Below are 26,137 nucleotides of genomic sequence, written 5' to 3' on the forward strand. Positions count from 1 at the left end.
GTAACATATATCATATTTTTCACACTTTAATTGGAAGTGCATCTCCATCTCAGTGATCACAGATTCATTCCTCTGTCAGCAGCCACAACTTCTTCTGTTGTTCTTTGTCCAAGGCCAGGTCAGAATCTGTCCACGTTCTCTATCTCTGACTGTAAAGATATATTTGACCACTTTCTATTTATGGTTTAGGGCCACACAGCAATACAGTTTGTTTTGAGTTTTGATGTGATCCTTCCAATGTTCCAGATTAGTATGTTTTGTTGACATTGATTAGCGGCCAATAGCAGTACTGGTTTGAGGTTGATCAGCGTTAGACGTTATCTGGTCAGGAAGTCTGAAGACCAGCTGACAGACAGAACTTTTTGGAGTCTTCAGCTCTTTTACAGGGAGTGTAGTGGCTAAAATCCCAAGCCGTCTGGGGAATTTGATTTGAAATGTAACCAAAACTTGAGTGTTCTTTTGTCTCTCTCTCTCTGCATGATCGACCATGTGCTGCTGCAGCCCTTACTAATAGAAAGGGCATTGCTTATGTTTTCTTGATCTTCTGTGGAGGGTAGTCTCAGGTAAGCCGTTACACCTGTCTGATAGTGTGACTGCATGTGTTTCCTGATCTAAGTACTTTGGCTATCAAAACTGATGGCCTAAGTCAAAAATAAGGCCTAACTTGTAATAAACTGTATTATTCCTTCAAGTGAAACAAGAAATGAGAAGTGATAAAAAAAAAAAACGTGGCTGAAATTTAGACAGTGTGGCACTCAATATACTGTGGCAATCACAGGATGAGACCTACAAACAGACCACAGTGTTTTCTCATAACAACAATTTAACGAATAACAAATTATATACAAATCAAACCTACAAAGGCATTTCTAAATACACAATCTGCTCCCTAAACAGTGCATGATTCATCCGCGTGACACTGAAAATGTGAGAAGGTTACAAAAATGCGTACAAGTCATCTTAGGCCACATATGGGTCACATGTGATCAAATCGGTGTTATACAGTTGAATAATTACATTTCCTGATGTATTTACTTAAGGTTAAAGAATGAAAGAGTGATGGTAAACCCAAAAAACCCATGATCTCACTTTCAACCATTTTGTGGTGGAATGTTCCAGATGTTTTAATGCTGTGTGATGTAGGAGCACACAATTTCACAGCCTGTTCTAAACGTCCTGTCTGACAGCCATTAAAAGGTTGCTTGTGGAGGTGTGTAATTGTGCAGTTGACCAGATGGGAAGGCAGAATCCTGGCTGCACAAAAGGCTTGGAAATAGCAGCTTCCATTGCTGTTTATCGTGGAAGAACTCCCAATATGTCTGTGTGCTGAACTCTGGGTGTGAATGTTGGCTTCAATGGTGTACTGAAGGCATCAGGATTGCTTTCAATACCAACATGCTTGCATGTAGAGAAAAAAATAATTGATCATTCATATGTGCTAAACCAATGGGAGAACCACAGAATTACACTTTAGGCTGTTGCACAATGAAAATTTGTTTCCATTCAAGAAGGAAGGGCCCACAGCTGTTTTGGAAAAGGAGTACGACTGTTGACAGGCCTGATGCTAGACTCACCGTTCTGTTTCCATATCCGTATCAGTGCCAGGATAAAGCCCTGCCTGCCAGTCACAGGGCAGGGAAAAGCAAATTAAATATTCAACAGACTAAAGAAGGATCTTAAAACACAATAAAGTCTTTATACTGTGGTGATGGTAAGTGAAAAAGCTTAGGATAAACTTATGAATATCATGTTTAAACCATAAACTTTATGTAAAGTTGACTAACAGGACAGCGCTTCAGATAAGAAGCCAAAGTATCTCCATTGCTCCCTGCTGGGTGGTTGTAGGTTGGTTGCTGGTTATCAGCCCTTTCCATGTTGTGACATGAGTCAAACTAACACCTTCAGTACACCCATTGACTGTATGGATATTTTGCAGAAGTTGTCTGTTATTTTAAGCCAGTGCAAATAATTTTTCAAGTAAAATTGCCACTGTAAGTAACCTTACACATTTGTCCTGTGTTAATCAGGATCTCTGTGATATTGGGTACATTTTTCTTCTTTTTGCCAAGTTTTTTGTTTTCTCTCTCTACTTTTGTCCTGTCACTTTCCCAAGAATTATGGAGGCTGTGCTGACAATTCTAAATTAAAGTTTGGAGTATTTTAGGTGTAAATTCAGGCTCATGTTTCTACACAGCATGAAGACCAAGTCACAAAAAGCATAAATAAATCAGAAGGGCAAAATCTCTGAAAATGGATGACATGCATGGCAGCATGCAGTAAGGAACATTTTGCTTACTTTCAGTGGACTCAACAGTTATCATCTGGCAGCCTGTTAATCTTCTATCTGTGGATATTGTCAGTAAATTTGAGTAAACAAGTGTGGAGGTGTAATTTTTAAATCACATGAGGTCCCCAGGTAATATTAGTCCTACCCGAATAAGGCTTTAGCTGCAGCAGCATGGATACACAGAGCCAGACACATGTAGGTGATATTCATGTTCATGTAAGCAAACTCATTCAAAATAACAAAACTAATGACGACTAACTAATGAAAAAATTGCATACTTTTTAACCTCTTCTGTTTTGAGCCCTTGTTTATATTTGGCACAGTGCCATATACTGCCATGCTGGCTAAACTTCATTTCATCCCCATCTTTTTGTATGCAAACCATTTAACTATTACTAGATGATGTCAATGTTCTTCTACAGTATTAATGATGGATCAAATCACAATGTGTAAGTGAAAGGGATTATTTGTGATGGCATACCATTGACTGGCAATTGGACTCTTTTGGTTTAATCCTACTGCTTGCTACAGCGGGCATCTGTTTTTAATGAAAACCCACTGATAAACCCACAGTACACGACCTGCCCAGAACCCGACAGCACATAGATTAAGTCAGCAAAAAGTTCAAATAAATGGTATTACAGTGTAACATTAACTGTGTGATATTCATGTATCTCAACATAGGTGCAGTAAACTGCCGGGTTTCCCTTTTACAAAGATCACTAAAAGCCCAGAACAGCCCTTGAATATTCTAAACAGAAGTGTTCTCCCCTGTTTGTGTTTGTGAGGGCAACTTTCACAAACCCTCTCACAGGACATGAGCAGGAACGAGAAAGAGACAGAGAGCATGAAATCAGAGAGGAACAAAACTACTCTACACTAATTTGGTTAAAGTAGTTCAAAAAAATCAAAACAAACAACGTGTTTCTATCCTGAATTTCTGACAAACGGCTGTACACTAACTAAATCACCTCCAACCGGATTCTGGGCAAACCTCTTGACTTCCCGCTCTTCCCTTACAGAGCCCCACTAACATGGCTTTAAGTGGGTTACTCACTGCACAACTCATCCAGCTCAGTAGAGTCTAAGTCATTATTTTGATCCAAACACAGTGAGATTTGTTGGCTGGTGAGAGAGGATCCTAACCCTGGGACTCTTGTTCACTGGGCGTCCACTTTAACCTGTTTCAAAACAACTTGTTTTATTAGGCCATCTGCACTCAATAAGACCAGCTGGAAAAACGCAGCAGCAGAATGCAGCCTTCATAACAGTGAGCCTACTGAGCCTCTCAGTTGGCTCATACCACAGCATACTGACACAATCCTCGTCTTCTACATTTTTATTTTCTTACACAATCTTCAACATTTTTTTTCAGTTTTTGTCCCTGTATCTTAACAACAGTCAGCATTTACTATAATTCACTTTTTTAAAAGACAAAGCACTCAGTGCTTCCTCCCAGACATGTTATCCAGCTCCGGTGCAGTCTCTGACCCGACTCTAGATTCTCTGGAAGCGTTCCAGCCAGCATTCACTGCAGTCAGCTGCCACAGTACATCTTGTTTTTTATGATGCACTGTCCTGAACACTATTTTAACATGGAGCAGGTGTAATACATCCACAAAATGTCACTGATAGACCATATTATGTAATCTAGAATGCAAAATTTAAAAAAGTTGCCTTTTCATTAAATATGGTCTTGTTTGACTGACTTAAATGTGTCCTAGAAAAACTGCTACCCTTTTGTGTATGTAAGTTTACTTATGATAATTTGACTTAACACAAGTTTATAAAATGAAATGTCTAATGACAGCATAATATCAACGATCAAAAAAGGTTAAAACGGGAAAAAGTTTAGGCGTCGGGCCAGTCAGGTACTCCAGATTTGATAAAACGTCAAAAGCCACACGAGGGCTAATATTGTCTTAGTTTTCAGTTGTTCTTCCTATATGCATGCCATTATCACATTTGCATCCAATTAAATTATCACAAGCTAATTGCTTTGGGGAGGTCAATCCTTTTGGCTTAGGGTTAGGAAATCCAACCTTGCAAAAAATTATTGCCACTATCTTTGTTCTGTTTCAGAAAAAACAGAGCTGGGTTGTTTTCATTAAGTAATTAACTGCAGAACAAGCAGCTGCCTTCATCGCAGGAATAAAGTCAACTAGAAACCTTCAACCTTTGCACTAGTTTACCAGATTACCAACACTGGCACTATTGGGCCTCAAATTATTCAGGTGTGTTCTGATCTGGTGAGCTGTTTCATAGCCATCCTTGCTTGATGCAAAAATAAGTGACAAATTTAATCAAAAACTGACAAACAGGTGCTGACAAAAGTGTCCACCACAAACCTCCAGAACGGCTTTAAGTGCTTATTCTTTATTTGCAAATGTAACTGTCTCTGATGACTTTGAAGTGTTAAAAACCCATGACCATCCATTCATCCATTATCTACACACCGCTTAATCCTCACTATGGTCGCGGGGGGGCTGGAGTCTATCCCAGCTGACTTAGGGCGAAGGCAGGGAACACCTGGACAGGTAACCAGTCTATTAAAACCCATGACCCATAAAAGGAAAAGCGCTTCTACAAATGGGTAGATCATCGTAACTCCTGTCTCTCTTCAATAATCAGCCATTTGGCATCAGGCATGAATATCCGATGTGACCGTTCTCCATTTGTCCACTGGCACTTGGTCAAAAACATTGATATCTTCCTAGTTCTCACTTTGACAGGTTCCTCTTAGTTTGTACCAGCCACAGGTCTTAAAGTGTCTAATTCTTGGAGGGAAGTGCTGACTCCCTGTTACTTCGTGAGACACCAAATCCAACTGGGATGTTTCTGGTGGACTTGGCTGTGTTAACAAATTCTGTCCTCATCTTTAGCTGGGAGCAGGATTCTCATAGATGATCAAAACCTCTGAAGTTCCACTGGAGAGATGAACTCCATCCTACCAAAAACATTCCCTCAACATTTTCATTATATTCACACCATGCAGTGAGTCCTCATGTTCTGTATGTAAACACCTGCTTTCCTTATGCTCTTTAGTCATTTATTCCAGCCTCTGCCTTTAAGTTGTCACACATCTGCATGCTTAACTCAAGAACTTAAGAAACAAACGCAATCAAAGAGCTCAAAGTCTACTGCCTACCGTCAGTGCTATCCTGCTGTTCTGTTGTATGTGACAACACCTGGATGAGAGCAGAGGATAAAGAGCCAACACCCACTTGGCAGCTGGGATCAGAACATCTCATCTGTCACTGAAAACAAGCATGTGGTTTGTTTTAGACATTACTCTAGCAGCGGGCAGATCAGCGCGCAGTCTGCACAGCTGTGGCTATATGTTTACAGTTATCACATGTTAACTGATATCTCATCACATCGGACAATTTTCAGTCACAAGTATGCTTGGATGTTGTTAAGATGTTGTTCTCCAGAAAGTATTCATAAAGATTCTGACTGTGAATGGACCACAAAGTCTTGCTCACTGTAAATCATTCGAAGTGTTAATCACTCCTCAGACCTTTGTCAGAAAAGGTTCATAATCACTGTGCAGGATTTAGGTCCTTCATCAGGGATGCCAAAAGCACCTTCTTCTTACTACTTATCATCTGGATCAAATGTAAGTTGAGGAGACAATTCACAGGGGACAAATATTTTCAGGCCATTATCCATAAAGAGTAACGGTCACTTATTGATTTGAGGAGTACTCCATGTAAGCACTTTGAGAAACTGAAGCAACAGTTGGAGTGTGCCAATAGTGAGTCATGATAACATCTCATCCTATTTACTGTTCACTTTTACTGTATGTAAGCTACTTTTCCAAAAAGTCATTTATGTCTCAAAAATATATGGGTATCACTTTCTAATAAAGCACCCTTTATAAAGCACTTGTAATTGTGATTTTATTTCTGATGAATAAATCATTTGCTAATGTTTTGTTTTTGGAAATCATTACCAATGAAATGTTTTGGGATGCCAGGTTATTAAAATATGTTTGGCTGGTAATTTTCTTATAAGGCACCCATTATACAGGGTATACAGGGTTCCCGAAAGGCCTCATTAATTGCACTAAATGATTTACAAATTCTTTATATGGTAGCTAATTAGGAGCTCAATACGCAGTTGATAATGAATATTTGGAAGTGCATTCTTTACAATCAGATAAAGGGACTTTTTTTTTGACAAGCTAGCAAACCACAACTGGTAATTAATGGCTTCTACCTGATCTATAATGGACTAGGTACTGGATTGGAAATGTAATCATTTTAAGAAGCCATCAGTTCTGACTTTTACTCTCTATAATTTTTTCTCATTACATTAAATTATTGGGTGCCTCAAGTGCAACAAACATTTGTCATCAGGATATGAATGTGCATGTATAGCCCTCATCTGTCACTGTCAACTGTCACAATAATATGGGATAATGTTTTATGTCTGTAAATACACCTTGGGACCATGGTGTCAAAGCCTGTATATGCAGCAGTTCCAGAAAGTTAACAAGCAAAGCGTGACTCTAACTGCATCTGAGGATCAGAGTTGTTAAAGCTCCCTGGTAAACAAATCAGCATTGCATATGTCATGGAATGATACCCAAAATATTAAGAATCTGTACCTGGTGCAAACATTCCAAAACCTTGTGTCAGCCTACATTATAAGTGCAGATGCTTTTTTTTTTTTTTTTTTTTAGAACTATTCCTCTCAGGGATAGAAACACAGCAGCAAGAAGGTAGCACACATGTAAAACACAAAAATCAATAGCTTCCTGGAAGATAATGCATCAGGTAGAGAAATATGTCAGCCTCTTCTGACCCACTGGCCAATTCCATATTTAGGCCAGAATGACAGCAGAGCATCCAGTCATAAGAAATGCAATATATTCCACAGACAAAGATGTGCAACTTTTCCTTTGCAAAGGAAAACAAAAATATAATTCCTGCACATTTTTGTTACTTGTACTGAATAACAGACCTAGGTCTTGACCTAGTCTTAAAATGAGTAGCTGTTAGTACACAAATGTAATGAGCAAGTCCTGAAGAGGCTCTGCAGTTTGCTCACTGGGGTCTACAGGGTCAGAAGCAGTAGAGCACAACAGAGAGTAGGGCAAGGCCAAATGGGGGAAGTGCTGGGAGAAGGCAGGGGCAAGTGGTCCTGCCACACTATAAGCCTTCAGAGCAGAAAGCCCATTGAGCACTGCTACATCTAGAAAGGTCATGTGAAAGGAGGAGGAGAAGTCAAAGGAGTGGGCCTCTAGATCTGCTGCAGCCCCTGCTGGGGGAGTGACTATAATTTCCTGGTTGGGATAGGAAGCTTCTGGTGCTGCACTGTGTATCCTGAGTGTCTGTAGACCCAGCAGAGCCAAAAACTGACTGTTAAGTGGTTTTATTCCACAAAAAGATAACCATAAATGGCCAACCATGCTACTGTTCAGCAGCTCTTCCAGGACCCAGAGTTCCTTTACCCAGACAGTGAGTTGTCCATGTTCTGTGAGTTGAGCAGGGGACAGGGAGGAGCGCAGAACTGTGTGGCATCTGCACAGCGAGTTGGCCAGAGCCTCATCACAGTCTCGGATGGGTGTAGAGCAGCTACAGTTACGTAGGTTGTAGCCTGGAGTGCCACTGTCGAACAACAAGGTGGTATTGATTGGCAAAGACGCTTTATATGCTGGGACAGAGCTTGCTGTGTGGCTTGAGGGAGTCAGTAGGGACAGCAAGCACAGTGACCATGGCAGCAAGGTAGAGGAAAAAGTGTTTGGAGACATCTCCATAGAGATTAAACAGACTACATCTTCACCAAGTGGAGTGAGCTGAATGTAGAGTGATTGACAAACCTGCAACAAAAAAAATGACAGGAGAAATAAAGTGAGCATGTGAATATAAGTGTTACTGGTACATAGACAGACAGCTGTGCAAACAGAGAATCTACATTTTGAGACAAAGTCTCAGGAAAGACCACAGAACAGCAGCATCAGAGACTAACTCACCCCTTATGACTCATTTCAGCATGTGACACACAAAGGAACTCTCATATTCATTCAGTGTTTTTTGGTAGCTGCTTTGCATCTATGTTTTCACAACATGTGGAGGCCAACTTCAGACCAACAGTCAGCTGTATCCAGCTCTTTATGTCAAATCCAGCCCTGGCTCTCGCTTTCTCTCTCCCTCGCATAATTAAGCCACTTATTTCTTGCTCTCAAATTTTACAAGGGAGAGGTCCTTTCCAGGCCCCAGGCTACTGTGAATGCTGTATGGCTGCTTATAAAAGTTCCTGTGCCACGCGGTGCTGTGGTGAGAAAGGCAGTGGCCAGCCACAATAAATGTTCAGGAATAGTGAAACACTGGCCTCTTTATTTCCCCAGTCAGGAACAATAGAAAAGTGATATGAATTGCAGTCTTGACTTCCACAGTGACTCTTTTCCCACTTTTTCTTTGTCTTTGAAAGAGAGAACTTTCCAATATTAATGTTAAACCAAGTCTGCTTCATCATCTGAAAACATGTCTGGGAAAAAAGAGCTATGTAATGCATTTAAGTACGACTATATTTTAGGTATTTGCAGTCAGTGTTTAAATTGCCATTTTAAATTCACCAAGTGTTAGTTTTTCTACATTAAATGTAAGTAGTATCAGCAAAACTGTCTGATCTCTTTTCATTGCTTGATGTTATTGTTTTTGTAGATGATCTTTGCGTCTCTTCCTGACGTGTGAACTAATGCTAAGTTTTGAAGTGACAGATTTAGGGATTGAATTCATTTTAAAAAAGCAGAATCCAAACATCATTTCATGTATATGTGCAAGCAATCATAAAATTTCAGGATTTAGAAACATTTGAAAAATTTCGACATACACAATAAAGAAGATTCTGCCGTATTTCTCGGTCAGCAATCAAACTAAAGCAGTTTAATGGCAGTGATCATGTTAACCCCTTTAAATAAAGGTCAGATGGGTTTGATCAATTCATCAAAGGCTAGTTCAACTACATCAACCTGAAGCCATTGTTTACCTGTTACAAATATGGCTGTGCCTCAAGTTTCCAGCAGGACACTGGTCACTAAGGCCAATGGGTAATTTTTAAACAGCAATTTCCCCACTCTGTTCCCAAACAAACAAACAAACAAACAAACAAACAAACAAACAAACAAACAAACTTGATTCACATAAAAGCACAAAAACACAAGGAAAGCATTGCCAAGAGCAAGCCAAACCAGCAAGCTGACTTGAAAGCCAAAAAAAGTTATGACGTGTGTTAGCTTGTGTGCAAAAGGTCCTGGTAGCAATGTTAGCAACAGCACTCTTTTGGCCAAGTCTGCAATTGCTTAAAATTGCCCTTTTTAAAAAGGTTCATTTTCAGTGACCAAAAACTGTCCAAAATGCTTATAAAAAATTGCATTTAAAATGCATAGCCACGTATACCCAACCTTGTTTTGTGATGGACGTGTAATGTAGAATTTACTCAGTGACTCAGTTTGCATTTATAGTTGTAAACATGAGTTAACATACACTAGTGAAGACCATGCATCTCATGACAGTCTTGAGTTTTCATTGATTCCTATAACCAGGGAGGAATGATTGAAGCACATGTGCCTTTGCACAAAAAACAAGCAGGCATGTATTATAGGTCATAAGGTGACTTGGAACTATGACAACATCTATGGGGTAGACAAAATTGGTCCAGTTCAACTAAATTTGTTGGCTTGTTGATACAGACTTGTTTCTCAAGCGGAGTCCACTGGTTCTTGATGGGGACTAAGTCAGGACTTTAAGGCCAGGCAATCTAAAAATTTTATTCTAGCCTGATTTAGCCATTTCTTTACCATTTTTGATGTGCATTTAGGGTCATTGTGTTGTTGGAACACCCAGCTGTGTCCAACACACAGGCCTGGCTGATGATTTTAGATTTTCCTGAAGAATGTGGAGGTAATCCTTCTTCGTCATTATTCCATTTACTTTGAGTAAAGCTCTAGCTCCACTGGCACCAAAAAAGCCCCAGAGCATGATCCTACCACCACCATGCTTGATGGTATAGGTTTGGTCTTCTTGGGGTTAAAGGCCTTACCTTCTCTCCTAACATATTTCTAGTCATTGTGACCACATACCTCCATTTTACTTTCATCTAGCCACAGAACTTTCCTCCAGAAGGCCTTTTCTTTGTCCATATGATCAACCGCAAACTTCAGTCATTCTTACACATCAGCTTCTCAGCTTATAGTGATAAAACATGCTTGACTGTGTTTTTTAATTCACTCTGACCATCCTGACCAATTGTTTCTTGCATCAGCAGGTGATACTTTTCCTGATTGTGGCAGCAACACAACTTAAATGTGCCATGCACTTTATACTTACAAACAATTGTTTGCACAGATGATCTTGGGATCTGTAGCTGCTTTGAAAAGGCTCCAAGGGACTTTCTGACATGTTCAAGTCAATGATTGTTTCTCAGATCTATGAAAAGCTCATTAGACTTTCTCACGGCACCATTTGTGGCTGAGTGGATGAAATGGCCCTTATTAAAATTGGCTCAGAGAAGCCAGCAGCTGTAATCAATTGTAATCACTCACAAGAAGTTAAGACGCCATGCCATTAACAAAATTTGATTACTAGCACCAAGAACAGATCATTCAAATTGTTTTATGTATATTTTTGACTCAGCAGATTTTCACATATTTCCAGAAGACCTATAATAAATTTATGAAAAAGACAAAATGCCTGATTTGTTTTTTGTGACAAACAGGTGTTTTCAATCATTCATTCCCTGGGATAAAAAAAAAGGAACATGAACACTGTATGTAGAATAACACAATTTAGAATAACCACTGTGAAGGATGAAAAACCTACAGCTTTGGCAATTGATGTAGAACTGGATACTGAATTTCCAAGCTGGTGCAGCCCTGTCCAGATGCTTTTATGACTGTTTTGCGAAGGCTGTGTTTATGTCTTCTTTTTTGTTATAATTTTCACTTTTGTACTGCCATTTTTCTTCAGGAAGAAAACCATATGACTGTAGCACACTTCTAGGCATTGGTAGGCTTGTTACAAACAAATTTTCTAGCATTTCTTATGAAGATCACAAATGGCCAGCTGAGATCCCGTGTCACGCTGAGAAAAAGCAACAACAGCCTCCTTCTTGCTAATGTCCAGTCCCTAGAAAAAAGGTTGGATGATCTCAGGAGTCAGATCAGACACCAGCAGGATGTGAGGAACTGCAACATCATCTGTCTGACTGAGACATGGCTCAGTCCTCTGGTGCCGGCCCAGGCCATGCAGCCATCTGAATCTTTCTCTGTGTTCTGTGAGGATTGGACAGAGGAGTCTGAAAAGGTTGTGGAATCTGTTTCATGATCAACAACAGCTGGGGTAACCGCCAAAACACCAGAACACTCTCCCATTCTTGCTCATTAGATTTGGAACATCTAACCATCTTGTGCCGTCCATTCCATCTACCCTGGGAATTCACCTCAGTCATTGTTACAGCAGTTTACATCCCACCACAAGCCGACACCAATACTGCAATATCGGAGTTACAAGACGTGCTGTGTCGGCACCAAAACATAAACCCAGACACAGCCCTCATCAGTGGCTGGGGATTCTAATAAAGCGAACCTTAGGAAAGTGATGAAAGCTGCCATTCTCCTTATGCCAAGGTATGAACAAAGAATGGCACTGGAGGAAGGTGCTGTGATGCAGCAGGTATGGCGCTGCAGGAAGCTCTGAGTGACATCGAATGGGACATCTTCCAATCTAGCTCTGGCCATGTGAACGAGTTTACGGAAACAATTACAAGCTTCATAGCGATCCTGGTCGATGATGTTGCTCCTATGGTGATGGATCATATTTTTCCGAATCACAGGCCATGGATCAAAAAATGTATTTGTGCCGCTCTGAACACTTGCTACACTGCTTACAACATGGGCCTTCAAGGTGACATTGTACAGGCTGAGATGAGCAGTGAAGGGTTCTAAGTGGAGGTACAGGGACAAAGTGGATTTACACTTTCAACAACATGACTGAAGGGGATCCCAGACTACGGGAAGAGAGACCCAGTCATGGGGAGGCACTACTCTGGCTAATGACATGAATGCTTTAAGCTAAAACATAGTGCTAGCATTAGCATGCTAACCAACTTATCTAATAGGTCATTCACAGCTGGAGCAGAGTATGCACTCACCGTTTCAGAGCACGACGTCAGGAAGACCCTGAGGTCAGGAAGGCAGCCGGTTCAGATGTTATTCCAGGAACAGTGCTAAAGTCTGCACCGACCAACTTGCTACAGTGTTCACAACACTATTCAACATTCTCTTGGTCAGTCTGTAGACCCCACATGCCTGAAGAGAGCCACTATTTTTTCTGTACCAAAAAATGCCTCTGTAGCCTGCTTAAATGACTATTGCCCAGTAGCTCTCCATCCATCAACTGGACACTGCTTTATCCGCTGTAGGATTGTGGGGGGCTGGAGTCTATCCCAGCTGACTCAGGGTGGTTCAGCTGGACAGGTAACCAGTCTATCACAGGGTTATGCAGAGAGATAGACAACCAAGCAAACTCACATTCACACCTACAGACAATTAAGAATTACCAATTAACCTCAACACGCTTTTTAGGCTGTGTGGGAGGAAACCAGAGAACCCGGAGAGAACACAGAGACTCCACGCAGAAAGATCCCAGGTGTCCTCAAGGGGACACGAACCAGCGATCTTCTTGCTGCGAGGCAATGGTGCTAACCACCAATCCACCTTGCAGTCCAGCTAAAATCATGATTGTAATTAAAAATTCATTAATCTCACAGCCCTACTACTGCGTTAGCTGCTGTAATAGGCTGGCTCACCAGCTCAGTATGTTCCTGCTGCACCTACTCTCTGATCACCAAGTGAGTCTGAGTGGGACCTCTGACTCTATGTTGGATGATAAATGCACATCAGCTCAGTGGCTGGTTTTACGCATCAGGGACACTTGTGGGTCTTCATTGATGGGCCAACACACCAGCAGAGCATTCTGGGATGTGTAGTATTAGTGGTGCATGCGCTATATACCGGCAGGCCAGCTCTAAGAGACTTGATATTATCTTGCGGGCCAAATATAATTACACTGCAGGCCAGATTTGGCCCGTGGATCTGAGTTTGACACCTATGCCTCAGCCCTACTCTCAGCTGGGTATTCATTCAGCCCTCCACTAAGCCTGATCCCTTTCCCAGTCATCGTTCCCCTACTTCATTCCCTGCACATTCTGTCTGTGATAATTCTTAAACTTCTTCTTACTTAAATCTGGTCTGCTGTGGTTCCTGTCTGTGCTTGGGTCTGTGATTCACTGTGACATAAGTTGAACCACAATTTGCCAATAAAGTCGGATTTCTGGCATCACGTCTATGCTGCTATAAATAAATGTGACTTGAGTGTAGTTGGTTTACAGTAGCAACTGCCCTCTGTACACACAACCTGCCCTCTCCATCCTCCAACATCTTACCTCACTGCTAATATTAGTCATAGTCTTTCCAGCTGTTCCCAGCGTCTGGCTGTCCCACACATTAGATCAGTCGTTTTCCTTCTGTTTTCATTCGTCTGTCCTTGCTCTCCTTACCACTCCTTTTTCCCTCCTCTTTCTCACTGTCTTTTGCTTTCCTTTCCTCCGTCTTCTTCTCTGTAATCACTGCAACAGGCTGCAGCTGCAGGACCGGATGCTGGGAGGGAGGGCTAAACAAAGCTGAAAATCGACCAATAAAAACACATTCCACGGTACTTAAATAACGACGTTACTAATTTTGTATGCATTTATGTCATTTTTTTAAATGAAACATTTTTGTGCTGTAATATCACAGAAATATGTCATGTATATGTCGGTTAAATAAAAATGGTTAATAATGTTGTTTTGCGTCACATTGTCAAAACCTTTCTGGCTCTGATCTTTTGTGTTTATGGAAGCCGAAGTCGTCTGCGTGCAAGTGTGTCACACTACAGGCAGAAGCTGAGAGAAAAAGTGAGTTAAATAGGGTAAAAATGTTGGTTTGTGTGTGGGAAAGAATGCAAAGAGGCCAGTGCTAAACACGCTTTAAGCTTTTTAAAGGAGAGGTTCAATGCATTCTTCTGACATCATGCTCCACTGCAGGCACCCACCCTAATCCCCCTCTCAGCTGCTCTGCTACAGTTCATGTCTTCCTCCTGTGTTTCATCTCTTTTCAATGCATCTGGCCTTACTTCTGCTCTCTCAGCAGGTGCACTACCACACACAGCTGCACAGGCAAAAGTGAAGTGATTTCACTCTAAATACCTAAATATTCATTCTTTTTTTCCCTCTTCTATCCCAAGTGTTATGAAACATAGACCTTCTAACAATACTATTTATCCTTAAATGGTTCATATTATTCTTGTGACGAAGGGGGCTACATCATGTGCTCATTTGACCAATGAGTTCTGACATGCCTTTATGCTGTCCATGTTGACCACTTATAAAACATCTACTGATGCAATTATGTAGAAATACACAAAAGGCGTGCTTTCATCCACCTGTTTAAATGCACACGTTTATGCTTGTTTGCATTTTGTAGGGAGAAAAGTGGCAAGAATAACTCACCATACAAAACGACTTAGCTAAGGCATGATGGGACACACGTAGCACATAACATCCACTCAAGCGTATTCTCCCACAGAGAGTAGCGTTAGAGATTAAATCAACACCTGCAGAAGAAGTTTTGCTTCACTCAAATTCAAAATGCAACTAAATTTTGATTCTGCGTTGTAATAATATAGTTTTGTCACACAGAAGTTATCTATTTGTACATAAAAAAAATCTGACTGCCACAGATCTTGCTAAATATGGCTTTGGAGCTGAAAACTTTTTAAGCTATTTTGTGTACACATCAACCAGCCAGAACACTAAAACCAGCTGCCTAATATGATCTGTGTATGCTGTCAGTAACAGTGTTTTGGTCAGTACTATGTGTCAGCTTAACACTGACATGAATGTGGGACCCAAAATTTCCCAGCACAACATTGTCCAGAACATCCTGCATCATGTGGCTTCCCTTTTTCCCATAGTACATCTGACTATCATCTTCTTGCCAGGTAAATGACACACCCGGCTGACCACATGAGTTACAAGAAGACGTGATTAATCAGCCAGACCACCTATTTCGATTGGTCTGTGGCTCAGTGGATGTCATGTGTCTATTGTTGGCTCTCTCAGCGTTAAGCAGGGATCCACCTGGACACTGACTGGTCTGTAGCTATGCAGCCCCACGTACAGCAAGCCGCAATGAATTGAATGTACTTACTGCCTAAAATATTTAAGCCCTTAACAAGTGACATTGTAATGAAAAGATCGAAGTTATTCACTTCATCTGTTTGTGGTTTTAGTGTTGTGGCTGATCAGTGTTTATTTTTCCACTGAGGATCTTAAATTCTTTGACATGTACACACACAGTGATTTGGGTGAATCGACCCTTTAAAAGATACAGGCATTTAGTTAACATGTTAAGAAATATAGTTAGAGTAGTATATGCACTGTGGTTCAAGGAAATGGGTTAACAATACTGTTCATGCTGACAGGTTACATCATGACTCAGCTGTCTGTTGGTTTGTCTGCAGCTTTTTCCTTATAACCAGATAACCTGAATAATTTGACACACCAAATCTCTTGCTGTCACTGAACATTAAAGTCAGCTTGGAGCTACCACTTAAGGAATGGATGTCAAAGTGCAAAAGCCTTCATTTCCAGTTTGTAAGTAAGAGATATCAATAGCACACTTGACTTTTGTATATATAGAAGAGACGTTAGTTTGAAAAAAAGGGTGTCAGCCCATAGCCATGTAGATTACTTACGTGGACAACTTAGTGCTGGTCAAGGTGGCATGCGGCTGCCGTCTGGCTCCACGTTGATCTATCCAGATTCCTCATGTGGTGAGAGAAGCAGCAGTTTCCACATCTGTCTGCAGGTTTGCTGGAAAACCTAATCTCTCTCACTGAAAACAGACAGAGACTGAGAGGGCGAGATGGTGAGAAATGGAAGCAATGTGAGAAGAAAGAGAGTACAGAAGAACAGTAAGAGGTCTTACTTTCTGAACACTGAATAGAAGTATTTTTTATCCAGTGCAACAGCATGGCAGAGCCAAACATACTGTCCATTCTCTCTGCTCTTTTCTAATTTTTTCCCCTAGTCCCTCTTGCCTCACTCCCCTCCTATTTTGGGACCACCTTCAGTTCTCCAAGAGAATGATTTTCTTCCACATCGAAACTGTATGTATGCTGCCATCTCCTGGCTCAAAATTTTGAGGCCATGTAATATTTCTGAAAAACAGTGCAAAGAAATGGAGGAGGTGAAGTAAAAAAGGCCCTGCAGTCCATTTTTGCCTCCCAGCAGTTCAGTCCAGGGGGAAGACGTTTTACTGAAGCCCTGCTTACATCATTCTCTGGAGAAATGTAGTCTGTGCATAGACAAGACAGTTTCCAACATTTACGTTGTTGTAGAACTTTGCTGTTGTTGTTTAGTGGCTGACAAAGGAGAAGCCTCCTCTACAAATATGTATGATGGGTTAGGGCAGAGAAGTAATCAGTGTATGCGAATAAACAGAAAGGACACTCAGCTTTAATTTACATAAGAAACAGTGACAGTCTGCTGAACTGATTGTTTCAAACAGAAATGAAGCACAACAATGCATCAGTGCTCCTGAGTCATTTAGCCACCAGCTAGTTCCTTTTGCAGCATTAGTCTGCCTGCCTTCATTTTTAGCTGCCAATCTCTGCTGATGATGCTGGTTTCAAGCTCTGGTGGCTGGCCGCCTGATGCCACAGACACAAGCCACCTTCCAAGGCCAACTAGTATATTCCCTGTTGGGGTTTGACTAGTCTGACTCACTAGATGCAGACTGCAGGTATAAGCCTGATATCTCCTCCCCTTTCACGATCTATGTGTTACTGTTTTTACAATCACTTTCACTACGGGAAACGACAACAATCTCCAGGCAGCAATGTACACACTGAACATTTCAGGTTGTGTCAAAGGTTTGCATTGTGCACTAAAGCAGTTCTGCTGTTTTTTTTCTCAGTGAATTAGCCATTTTAATAACAGTGCTCATCTCTTTGCCAGCAAATGTTAAATCAAAACAATATGCCTTTCACTATTTTGAGGTTGAGGACTGTTACTGCACCCTGTTCGTAGCCATGCGCAAGATGGTTGTGATTGGTTCAAAGAAATGCAAAACAAGCAGGAACTTTTTTTCCCTTTAGAACAGAATGATCATGGGGTGCAGCCAGACCTCTCTAGACAGTGCTGTGTCAGAGATAGTCTGCCTATGAGACAAGGGTTTGACTGAATCAACATCTCCCTGATACCTTTTTTGATATTATTTAGGGGTCAAAACAATGCCAGAAAAGAAACCAAAAACTTTTAAACATATGACAGTTCCAAAAGGATGTTGTTTTTTGTTTGTTCTGTTGGCATGAAGGTAAGAGTGTGGGCTCAGGTAATGATTATATTTGTACAGAAACAGCTGTTGTTGGTAGCAATTGAAACTAAAACTAAAATAAAAACAGAACCACCAGATCCTTAAGAGAGAGCAAGCACAGCAGATGGAAAAACTGGCTCTTGTTTTTCTGAGGCTGTGAGACTGTGTCTGTGTTTCCGTGTTGGCAAGGGCAGAAAAGAACAGCAGCCAGAGGGAGGCGCAGCTGCACTGAAATGCTCCCAATACTCTCAGGAACAGGATGCTCGGTGGAGAGAGAGTGGAAAGATTAGTTGGTACAGCCAGAAACTGTTCAGTGTTCTTAAATATGTCGAGTGTTCGGAAAGTTACTTCAAAACTGTCATTAACGATCCATTATTTAGTCAACGTGTATATATAACGCTCTTCTAATTGAAAAATGAAATAAATAAAACAACAATTAAATAAAGCAAACAACTAAATAAAATAAACAAAAATGAAATAAACAAAAATGAAATAAACAAGTAAATAAAATAAACAAAAATGAAAAACATAAGCAATTAAATAATATAAACTAAATAAACAACTACATAAAGTAAACAAAAAATGAAATAAAAGAAACAAATAAAATAAAACAATAAATAAATAAAAAACAATGAACTAAACCAGACCGGGACCCGAACCGGGGAGCTTCTCGCTGTGAGGCGACCCTACCAAGCCGCCATGCCCCACATACATTTTATGCTAGTTTCTGTTATTTATATGTATTCACTCTAATAATAAAGATTCTTATACAGTTTTTGTAGTGGTCCAAAAATCTTTTCCTCAAGGCATCTTGCTTGCTTGCACAAGGTGCGGGGTCCTTTGTATTTTCACTCAGGCAAAGCAGCTTGCTATCCCGAAGGGTCCTGAGCAACTCACGCATACACACGTGTGCTATACGCCGTAACCATGGCGGACCTACAGATGAAGCTCCTCCGCAAGAAAATTCAGAAAAGGAACGACAAGAACAAAGAGCGAAAGTTGCTGAAGACAAGGACCAGAGACGAGGAGGCCGGTATGTGCTCTGCTGTTAACGGAACCTGCTCTGGTGCTGTTTGTTTCATTGGTGTCGGAACTTCCCTGCTAGGCTAGTAGTGTTAGCTCCTCATGATATTATATCAAATCAAAAACTCTGGCCGTAGGTTGCCGTCTGCATCCAGGACAACTTCTTAATGATCTCAATGTATAACTTTTGCGGTTTTGTCTGTGTGTCTCACCACAGCTTGGCACAAGTTATGATGATGTACAAGATAGCTAGCTACCTAGCTAGGACTTGAACACATTCAGGTTTCCAGAGTTTTCTTTTAAGATTGTGTTTATCGTCAGAATTCAGATGTTTAATGTAATAGAGACTGTCATTATGTACAGCACTGAAACAGAAGTATGTGCACTTTTCCTTAAATGTCGAATGAACTGCAGGGTATTTGTTCTTATGTCTATTTAAAGCTAACCCTTGATATTTTCTTTATTAAAAATGCAGGCCCCACAGTAGAAACTCATTGCTGCAAAAGCTAGTTTGCCTTTTACTACTAAGATTCAAGTATTTTGCTTTTTCATTACTTAAAATGACCCCCTTGGTTTTGATGACCGACTGGATTGTCCCCAACAAATTTCTGGAGAAATGTCTATTCAGAGACATTGTAGTTCCATCTGGTCTTTCCTCAAAATTTGCTTTGCTCTACTTTTCGCTGTAAACAAAATCAAAGGTGTTCTATTGGATTCAAGTCAGGAGACATCCTCGGCCAGATCAGTCTTCCCACTTCTGTGCTTCATTGACATGACTATGTATTCCCTGTGGCTTATTTATGCACCTCCTGAATATGGCTGCAACTGTTTTAGTTAGTCATCAATCTGTCTGTATCATTTTCTATCTTTGTAAAGTCCACAGTCAGGTTTTTTAGTTGGCCTGTCACATGTGTGTTTCAGTGATCATAGGTTTTCTCACTTGTGTATATTTACTTTTGCTGCATTGAGATTTGACTCTGCAGCCTGTATTTTCAGTATCATCTTTTTCTAAAATATCTCTTATTTGGTTGTTCACCTTACTGTTCAACTTAGAAAAAATGCAATTATTGCAATACCATTTTAAATAATTTGACACATAGCTGATATTTCTAAGGGCTGTACTCACTTGTGTTGTTTGGTGTGTCCCAGCTCCTAATCATCTGGCTGATGATGTAATGGTTTGTTTTATTGCAGTGGATCTGACAGTAAACTCAAATGGACTGAAAGAGGATTGTTGTGACGAACCTGTCACTGCTGCTATGATGGACAGAGAGCCCAAGAAGAAACAGACGGAACAGGTTGAGGGACCAGTGGAAGGGAGCCCCACAGAGGGAGCTCCTTTGAAAAAGAAGAAAAAGAAGAAAAGGAAGCTAACTGAGATTGGTGAACCCCCAGGTAACGGCCAGAAAAGTCTGTCCACTTGAAATTACAAAGTACAGTTTATTCAGTTAAAACTATCATAGGTAGGTGTCATGACTCTAATTTTCATTTTAGCTGAGAAGAAGAGCAAAACTGTGAAAGAAGCAGACGGTGATAACGATGAAGAAGAGGACGAGGATGAGGAGGCGGTAGTGGCAGCAGAACAGGCCACTGACAAACCAGAGGAAGCTGCCGAAGATGATGAAGCCAGAGAGGGAGATGATGATGATGATGAGGATGAAGATCAACCTGAATTGCCGTCTGGATTAACAGGTATTGAGACAGGATTGTCTGCATATTGTAGATCAGGACCTTTAGCAGTATTACTACTTGTAAGGATCTTTTTTGAACTTCACTCCCGATTGCTGGCATGCATCACTCATACATACAGCACTTAAGCAAATAGTTATTAACATTGTTACGGCCCTGTGAACTCCACCTGGGCTTTGTCAGACTGCACCGGATAAGCAGCAGAAATGCATGCTATTGATAGAAAAGTTATTATATGCACACATGGTGCAAAGAATTTCATGATTATTAGGTATTATTGTTATGTATGTAATTAGCTAGTGTGAGTATAACAATATCAAAGACTTTAGATTGTAAATGTTTGAATTACATGTGTACCAAATCAGGAAATCTCCTCCAGAATTGAACGTTGCGCACTGACCCCATTACATAAATCGATTAAAAGAAACAACATTAAAAATACGTAAAATCACTAAATTAAACTGAACAATAGGCTTCAGGTGGAGTAGGCAGTCCTAATCAGATGAGGTTTAACTTGTGATTTGAATTGGGGGAGTGAATCGATGTTTCTGAGTTGGGATGGTAATGAATTCCAGAGACGGTGGTTAGCATCGTTGCTGCACAGCTAGAAGGTTGCTGGTTGGCGTCCCGGTGAGGACACCCGGGATCTTTCTGCTTGGAGTCTTCATGTTCTCCCTGTGCAGCATGGGTTCTCTCCGGGTTCTCCGGCTTCCTCCCACAGTCCAAAGACATGTTGAGGTTAATTGGTGATTCTAAATTATCCGTAGGTGTGAATGTGAGTGTGCTTGGTTGTCTGTCTCTAAGTGTAGCCCTGTGATAGACTGGCTACCTGTCCAGGGGGTCCCCTGCCTTCACCCTAAGTCAGCTAGAATAGACTCCAGCCCCCCCGTGACCCTAGTGAGGATTAAGTGGTGTGTAGATGATGGATGGATGGCTCTGGCAGAAAGCAGACTAAAAGCAGGTTTCTGTAGTCCTCTGTGGCCTTATGTGTGTTGCCCTTTGAGGGGTTTTCATCATGAAACGGGTGTCAGCTAAGGCAAACGGAGACTGATGTGGTTTTCTTTGGACGAAGTCACGACTGCTTCCTCCATCAGGAATCGCTTCAAGAACATGTTTGATGTGACTAGTGTCACATTATGTTGCTTTCTTCAGGAAATTGGACTTTCTCTAAAGTTAGCCTGCAGAGAGCAATCTATTTCTCATGAAGCGTCAACTGTTGTTTCAGGTGCGTTTGAGGACACATCGTTTGCATCTCTTGCAAGCATGGTCAGTGAGCACACGCTGAAAGGAGTGAAAGAGATGGGCTTTGAACACATGACAGAGATCCAGCACAAAAGTATCCGCCCCCTCCTGGAGGGAAGGTAAGTTCGATGCTTCTTCAATGGTTGTAAGTTTAGAACTGATGTACCATGGGATTCCATATGATTTTGTAGTTGTAAATCTAGGTACTCATTTAATTTCACAGATTTTGTTGTGTTTAGACAAAAGCTCTGTAATTATTATGAAACTAGAATGAAGATTACTGGGTTTGCATTCCTTCTCTGCAGGGATGTTTTGGCTGCTGCTAAAACAGGAAGTGGTAAAACCTTGGCCTTCCTCATCCCATCTATAGAGCTCATCTACAAACTCAAATTCATGCCCAGGAACGGTGAGATCCTCTGTTATTTACTGTTTCTCTGCAGAGTTTCATTGACTGTCCACTGCACGTGATGATGATCTAAACTGCTTGTTTACTTGATGTATTTATTTATTCTGTCTATTAACTGTATTTTCCCTGTTTGTGTCTGCTTGTGTTGGCTGCAGCATAAGTGAATAGCCAAAGACAAAATTCCCACACCAGGGACAATAAACTTAATCTTGAATCTTCTTTTTACGCTGAGTTCTGCTTTCCTACTCCCAGGTACTGGTGTAGTGATCCTTTCTCCCACACGTGAGTTGGCAATGCAGACGTATGGTGTAATGAAGGAACTGATGACGCACCATGTGCACACGTACGGTTTGATCATGGGAGGCAGCAACCGCTCAGCTGAAGCCCAAAAACTGGCCAACGGTGTCAACATCCTGGTGGCCACGCCTGGCCGTCTGCTGGACCACCTGCAGGTATCCTTGGAATCCTGAGCAGGCTCATGGCACATGTGCTTTGAAGAAACATGCACAGAATGATTGTTTCATCCATGATGTTTTTTTTTTGGTTTTTTTTGTCACTCAGTTTGAATACTTTGATGAGATCGTAGCATGAATGGCTTGCTTTCTGTGTCTTCAGAATACCCCTGGGTTCATGTTCAAGAACCTGCAGTGTCTGATTATTGATGAGGCCGACCGCATCTTAGAAGTGGGCTTCGAGGAGGAGCTGAAGCAGATCATCAAACTGCTGCCAAGTAAGTATCTGTTGTTGCCAAGCTCTCCTCTCCTCTGTGATTGTAGTCCTCCTCCAGTATTGCACTTTGATAACTGTAATTACGAAAACAGAAATTAAGAGGGACTAATTAATAATAAAAAGGGAGCAGAAACAATTAATCTGCTGATATACTTGATCCCACGGCTTTATTACAGCTGGTAGCCTTTCTATTTGACCATATCTTGTTAAATGCCTCCTTTTTTTTTTAGTCTCCAGTTTTGCTTTTTGTGGAGAAATTGTCTTGAAACTAAAGCAAAGATAATCATCAGAGTTACCGGAAGAGTCACAGAAGCTATTAACTGTTATACAATCGGGACTGTTCTTCTTATGACAAGTAACCTTATTTTTGTGTAAAATAGGAAAAAGTTCCTTTTAAAGTAGATTTTTTTTTCCTTTTTTTACAGTATGTTGTTGTGAAAACCCTCAGCCCCCTCACCCATTCTGTTCTCTCGCTTCTCCTCTCCAGAGAGGAGACAGACTATGCTATTTTCCGCCACTCAGACCAGAAAGGTGGAGGACTTGGCTCGCATCTCCCTGAAGAAAGAGCCCCTCTATGTTGGGGTGGATGACAACAAAGACAATGCCACAGTTGATGGCCTGGAGCAGGTACTGTCTGCTACATGCCTCTGGGCTCAGTGTTGTACAGATGACGGTTGTCCTCCGGGTTCCTGAGCACACTGAACTGATAGTGATCTCTACTGTGTTTCAGGGCTATGTGGTGTGCCCATCAGAAAAGCGCTTCCTGCTGCTCTTCACCTTCCTGAAGAAGAACCGCAAGAAGAAGCTGATGGTCTTCTTCTCCTCCTGCATGTCTGTCAAATTCCACTATGAGCTACTCAACTACATTGACCTGCCTGTCATGGCCATTCATGTAAGACCTCCCGCCCCACTGCCAAAAGTCATATAGAGTACGATCTGCAGAGCCAGCTGTTGTAAAAGCTGTATTTCATCTTACAGGGCAAGCAGAAGCAGACCAAACGTACCACCACTTTCTTCCAGTTCTGCAATGCAGACTCAGGCATCCTACTGTGTACGGATGTGGCAGCTCGAGGACTGGACATACCTGAGGTGGACTGGATCGTCCAGTATGACCCTCCAGATGATCCCAAGGTCTCAAAGCTATAAGAAAATAACAGAGCTATACTTGAATGTATTTTTTGATAGCTATTTGTGTTGTTGACTTATCATGTTGGATTTTTGTGTGTATGTGAGACTGAGTTGGAATTTGGTCACCAAATAGACCCCATTTTGAGCATCACTTTTCATTTACAGGAGTACATCCACAGGGTGGGCAGAACAGCTCGAGGCATCAATGGCAGAGGCCACGCACTCCTGATCCTTCGACCGGAAGAACTTGGCTTCCTGCGGTTCCTCAAACAGGCCAAGGTGACCATATCAGACTGTCTAGCTGTTATTTAAGACATTTTCAGATGCAGATTTTTTTTTTTTCTGTTGATCTGACAGCAGGTGAATGTGCCAGCATTATGTCTGATGAGGAGACTTGGTTGATAAGGATCTTACTTTTTACTTGTCTTTATATCAGACACATGAGCTGTCACACACAGTTTATGAGCTGCAGCTGAATCAGTGGCTCTACTTAGGTTGAGGCCTCAGCTCCATCACAACTGTGGGATATTTTGATTTACTGTTTGCAATAGTGTGAGCTATTGATTAAAGTCAGATTTTTTTTTGTGAAGTTTTTAAAATAATTTCTCAGTTTTTATAATTTCACATTAGCATGCTTCCAGTTGTGGCATTATTGTGTGAGTGGGTGCTTCGCATAACTACGTATAGAACATAAAACAACCACAACATGGCAAGCCAACTAACAATATCAACACATTTCAGGTTGCTGTAGTTAGAATGTCATCACAAATGGACAGTTTTCAGTGTTTTTGTTGTCATAAATAAGCTGTATTGTTGGTTATTTAGACTTTTTTGTATTATGTCACTAGAGCTTTTGTCCAGTCCTGCATGTGGGGCAAACATCTCTTATCCTCTTTTGTAAAACTAACTGAAGTCTAAATGACAGAATGCTGAAGCAGCAATGTTACATATCCTGTGTCTGAAAAAAGATTTAGGGTCACATATACAGGTAACTGCTAATTAGTCTTTATGTCCCTCCAGCATGAAAGACTTTTCTCCAGTTGACTTTCATGCTATGTTTGAGTGTAACTTTAGCACTTGCCAGTATTTACACTGATCTTATGTTTTCCAGGTCCCACTGAGTGAGTTTGAATTTTCCTGGAGTAAAATCTCTGACATCCAGTCGCAGGTGAGGAATTGATTTAAACCTACACTCAGTGACACCTCAGCACGCACGGTTTGCCTGAATATTGGTAAAAATTAAACTCAGATTTGTGGCTTCATTCTGATTTTAAAACTCTGCCTCTCATTCCTTAGCTGGAGAAGCTGATTGAAAAGAACTACTATCTCCATAAGTCAGCTCAAGAGGCCTACAAGTCCTATGTGAGGGCGTACGACTCCCACTCCCTCAAACAGATCTACAGTGTCAACACTCTCAACCTCCCCATGGTGGCGCTCTCCTTTGGCTTCAAAGTTCCTCCATACGTTGACCTCAGTATCCTTTGCATTCCAATTTCACAGTTTTGTCATTGTGCAGGTATCCACATCAAAACAGAAAACCGTATGGTTCCAAATAAATAATGAAGGTTATGTCATGTACAGATCACACAAGAAGCACATATTTCTGTACCTTTTCTTGTGCCAACAGAAGAGAAACATTATACTTCCTAAAAACAAACAGGAAAAATTCCCATGAATAGATGAAGAAACTGTTTTTCTCCTTAACTGAACTCTTCTCTCTAGATGTCCACAGCAGTAAAGGAGCTAAGCTGCAGAAGCGAGGCGGTGGAGGCGGCTTTGGATACCAGAAGTCCAAGAATGTGCAAAAGTCCAAAATCTTTAAGCACGTCAACAAAGGAAAAAATGATAAAAGGCAGTTCTCTCGCTGAGGATTTTTTTTCTAGCAGACTACATCTGTTCCTCAGTGTTTTACACAGTGGCCCTTTTCCTGAACATGAACCTCCTGGACATGAACATGGGGCTGTGCACTGTCTCCCTCTGACAGTGTTGATGCACAGTTGTCTTCCTCTCAAGTTGTGTAAAAGTATTTTGTAAATGTGCAAATCTTAATGTTGAAGAAGGCCTCTGAATTCCCTCTGCTAAACAAAAAGCTCACTTTTCTCTAATGCATCTGACTAACATATTGAATCTATTGATATTAAAGTATACTACGTTCATAATAAGCCTTGTAAGGACTTTTTTAATGCCAGTTACAATGAGTAACGGAGAG

At 41.1% G+C, this 26,137-nt stretch overlaps 2 protein-coding genes across 3 annotated transcripts; one reads left to right on the forward strand and one right to left on the reverse strand.

Moving 5' to 3' along the window:
- Nucleotides 1–664: 664 nt before the first annotated feature.
- LOC103360339 (uncharacterized protein C21orf62 homolog) lies at nt 665–24,705 on the reverse strand. 2 transcript variants are annotated; one of them, XM_008286053.1, is made up of 3 exons: nt 24,695–24,705; nt 16,090–16,246; nt 665–8,114 (listed from the first exon to the last, which is right to left on the reverse strand). In XM_008286053.1, the coding sequence occupies exon 3, from the start codon at nt 8,049–8,051 to the stop codon at nt 7,290–7,292; it is 762 nt and encodes a 253-aa protein (XP_008284275.1). In that variant the 5' UTR covers nt 8,052–8,114; nt 16,090–16,246; nt 24,695–24,705; the 3' UTR covers nt 665–7,289. The 2 variants fall into 2 exon arrangements, with proteins under 2 accessions (XP_008284275.1, XP_008284274.1); XM_008286052.1 differs by lacking the exon at nt 24,695–24,705 and adding an exon at nt 16,323–16,442.
- Nucleotides 18,603–26,087, forward strand: ddx18 (DEAD (Asp-Glu-Ala-Asp) box polypeptide 18). Its single transcript, XM_008286051.1, has 14 exons — nt 18,603–18,744; nt 19,929–20,129; nt 20,229–20,426; nt 21,649–21,784; nt 21,971–22,071; nt 22,324–22,523; nt 22,687–22,801; nt 23,288–23,427; nt 23,531–23,692; nt 23,779–23,931; nt 24,094–24,207; nt 25,040–25,096; nt 25,225–25,402; nt 25,651–26,087. Exons 1-14 carry the CDS (start codon nt 18,639–18,641, stop codon nt 25,794–25,796), a joined length of 2,007 nt encoding a protein of 668 aa, XP_008284273.1. The 5' UTR covers nt 18,603–18,638; the 3' UTR covers nt 25,797–26,087.
- The last annotated feature ends 50 nt before the right edge of the window (nt 26,088–26,137 follow it).

Source organism: Stegastes partitus, unplaced genomic scaffold (genome assembly GCF_000690725.1).
Source record: "Stegastes partitus isolate 25-593 unplaced genomic scaffold, Stegastes_partitus-1.0.2 Scaffold429, whole genome shotgun sequence".
Taxonomy (NCBI): Eukaryota; Metazoa; Chordata; class Actinopteri; family Pomacentridae; genus Stegastes; species Stegastes partitus.

Coding starts and splice junctions, on each gene's coding strand:
- ddx18 (XM_008286051.1), top strand. CDS start 18,639: ATGGCGGACCTACAGATGAAGCTCCTCCGCAAGAAAATTCAGAAAAGG. Junction 22,524..22,686: donor GTCTGCTGGACCACCTGCAG/GTATCCTTGGAA, acceptor CTGTGTCTTCAG/AATACCCCTGGGTTCATGTT. Junction 23,932..24,093: donor ACCCTCCAGATGATCCCAAG/GTCTCAAAGCTA, acceptor TTTCATTTACAG/GAGTACATCCACAGGGTGGG.
- LOC103360339 (XM_008286053.1), bottom strand. CDS start 8,051: ATGGAGATGTCTCCAAACACTTTTTCCTCTACCTTGCTGCCATGGTCA.